General features: G+C 26.1%; 1 protein-coding gene across 2 annotated transcripts in view; it reads left to right on the top strand.

The window, feature by feature from the left end:
• LOC108754451 (uncharacterized protein C11orf70 homolog) overlaps window positions 1-998 on the top strand; it is a 1,829-nt gene extending 831 nt beyond the window's left edge. Inside the window, exons 3-6 of one of the 2 annotated variants that reach the window (XM_018496725.1) lie at window positions 66-135; window positions 219-382; window positions 538-710; window positions 784-998. In XM_018496725.1, the coding sequence (XP_018352227.1) occupies window positions 66-135; window positions 219-382; window positions 538-710; window positions 784-985 (609 nt within the window). In that variant the 3' untranslated portion in view covers window positions 986-998. Of the gene's footprint in view, window positions 1-65; window positions 136-209; window positions 383-537; window positions 711-783 lie in introns of both variants that reach the window. The other variant, XM_018496724.1, reaches the window with a different exon arrangement.
• Window positions 999-1,557: the final 559 nt, after the last annotated feature.

Here is a 1,557-nt window from a genome sequence, read left to right as displayed (position 1 = left end):
ATATATATATATATATATATAATTTATATTATTTATACTGATTGTGAGATTCAAAAAATCTATAGGCATTTTTTAAAGATAACACCGTTGCTAAAGCATTATTATCCAAACAAGGCTCTGCCTGGGTAAGACAAGGTATTATTCCTTTTAGGAAAATGATTATAGCTAAGTAAATAAATCTGTACGAATTAAAAAAAAATTATTATTAGGTATACAAGCGTCGAGTGTGCAAATAAAGCAAGTACCATGCTCGATTTTAAGTATGTCATTCTTTGACAAACTTAAGGATCCAGATAACAGGATTATATATAATTCTGGAACGATTTGCAAAAGATATGATTCCCAAATAGAAGACTTTTTAATATCTGACAAACTTCGTGGTGTAAGACATTTTCTCTTTTCTTTTTCTTGAAATATCGCATTACTTAAACAGAATTGCCGAACTCTATTTTTTAATTATCTTAGGCTGTAATAAACTAAAAATTGTGTATGTTGGAAGTTCCTGATATAGTATTTTCAACTTTTCACGATTTTTAGATGCTTTTGGATGAAGAATCAGAAGAATACAATCTATATTCAGAATATGAAAAAAATGAATTTGTGTTTCGAATTTTTCAAATGCTCGTTCTTGGCGGAACATTATGTCAGTTTGAGGACGTGATACAGCCATATTTGGACATCACTAGAAAGATCTATAAAGATCTTATAAGGTTATTTGCATTTATTAAAATTAAAGGTAACAGAAGATAAAAATATGAAAACTTCATATTGCATTCCTTTTAGAGTACAGAAACAGAATACTTCGAACGATTTGTTCGTGAGCACTTTGGTGTTGGAAGTAGTTGCTAAGGATAGCACAGGCCAAGATTATTTCCCATTTAATTCCAACAACAGGCAAAATATTGCATTCCTATTGATAAATGCTAATTCTCGCGAAATCACGACTTTTATTCATCAATATGGCGGATACTATCCTGTAAATTGATCATCACATTATATACAACATGTACTTGGTTTTCTTATATCATTTTATAATAATTATTTTTCAAATATTTCCTTAGATATAATCAAAGATAATATGTTCCTAATGTGTTTCACTTTAAATTCTATATACATAAAATAATTATTCAGGTAATATATTAATAATGCATTCTTTGCATTTTATATAAGATAATTTATTCAGTTGCAAAAAGATCTTAATTATATTTGTTTGCAAGTTTTTTGTGTAATCTAATTAAATATAATTATCTTACTGTGTAGAATTATTTAATTATAATACTATTGTTTTCATATAATTATTATATACATATGAATTTTATGTAAGTCATTCTGTATCTCAAAATTATATGAAGACTGTCATTATATAGCATTCAATTTTTTCAATTTTAATATGAAACTGGTATTATTTATATAATTTAGAAATGTGCGAATTTAATTATTTGAATACAATTCAAATCGAATTTTAATTCGGATACGAACTATTCGAAAATTTCGAATTTATGGCTGATATTTCATAATCGGTTCTTATTTTAAGATCATCTTAAGTAATGTCTTAAA

The sequence above is a fragment of the Trachymyrmex septentrionalis genome, unplaced genomic scaffold (genome assembly GCF_001594115.1).
Source record: "Trachymyrmex septentrionalis isolate Tsep2-gDNA-1 unplaced genomic scaffold, Tsep1.0 scaffold8, whole genome shotgun sequence".
Lineage (NCBI taxonomy): Eukaryota > Metazoa > Arthropoda > Insecta > Hymenoptera > Formicidae > Trachymyrmex > Trachymyrmex septentrionalis.
This window is presented reverse-complemented; position numbering and strand designations above follow the sequence as displayed.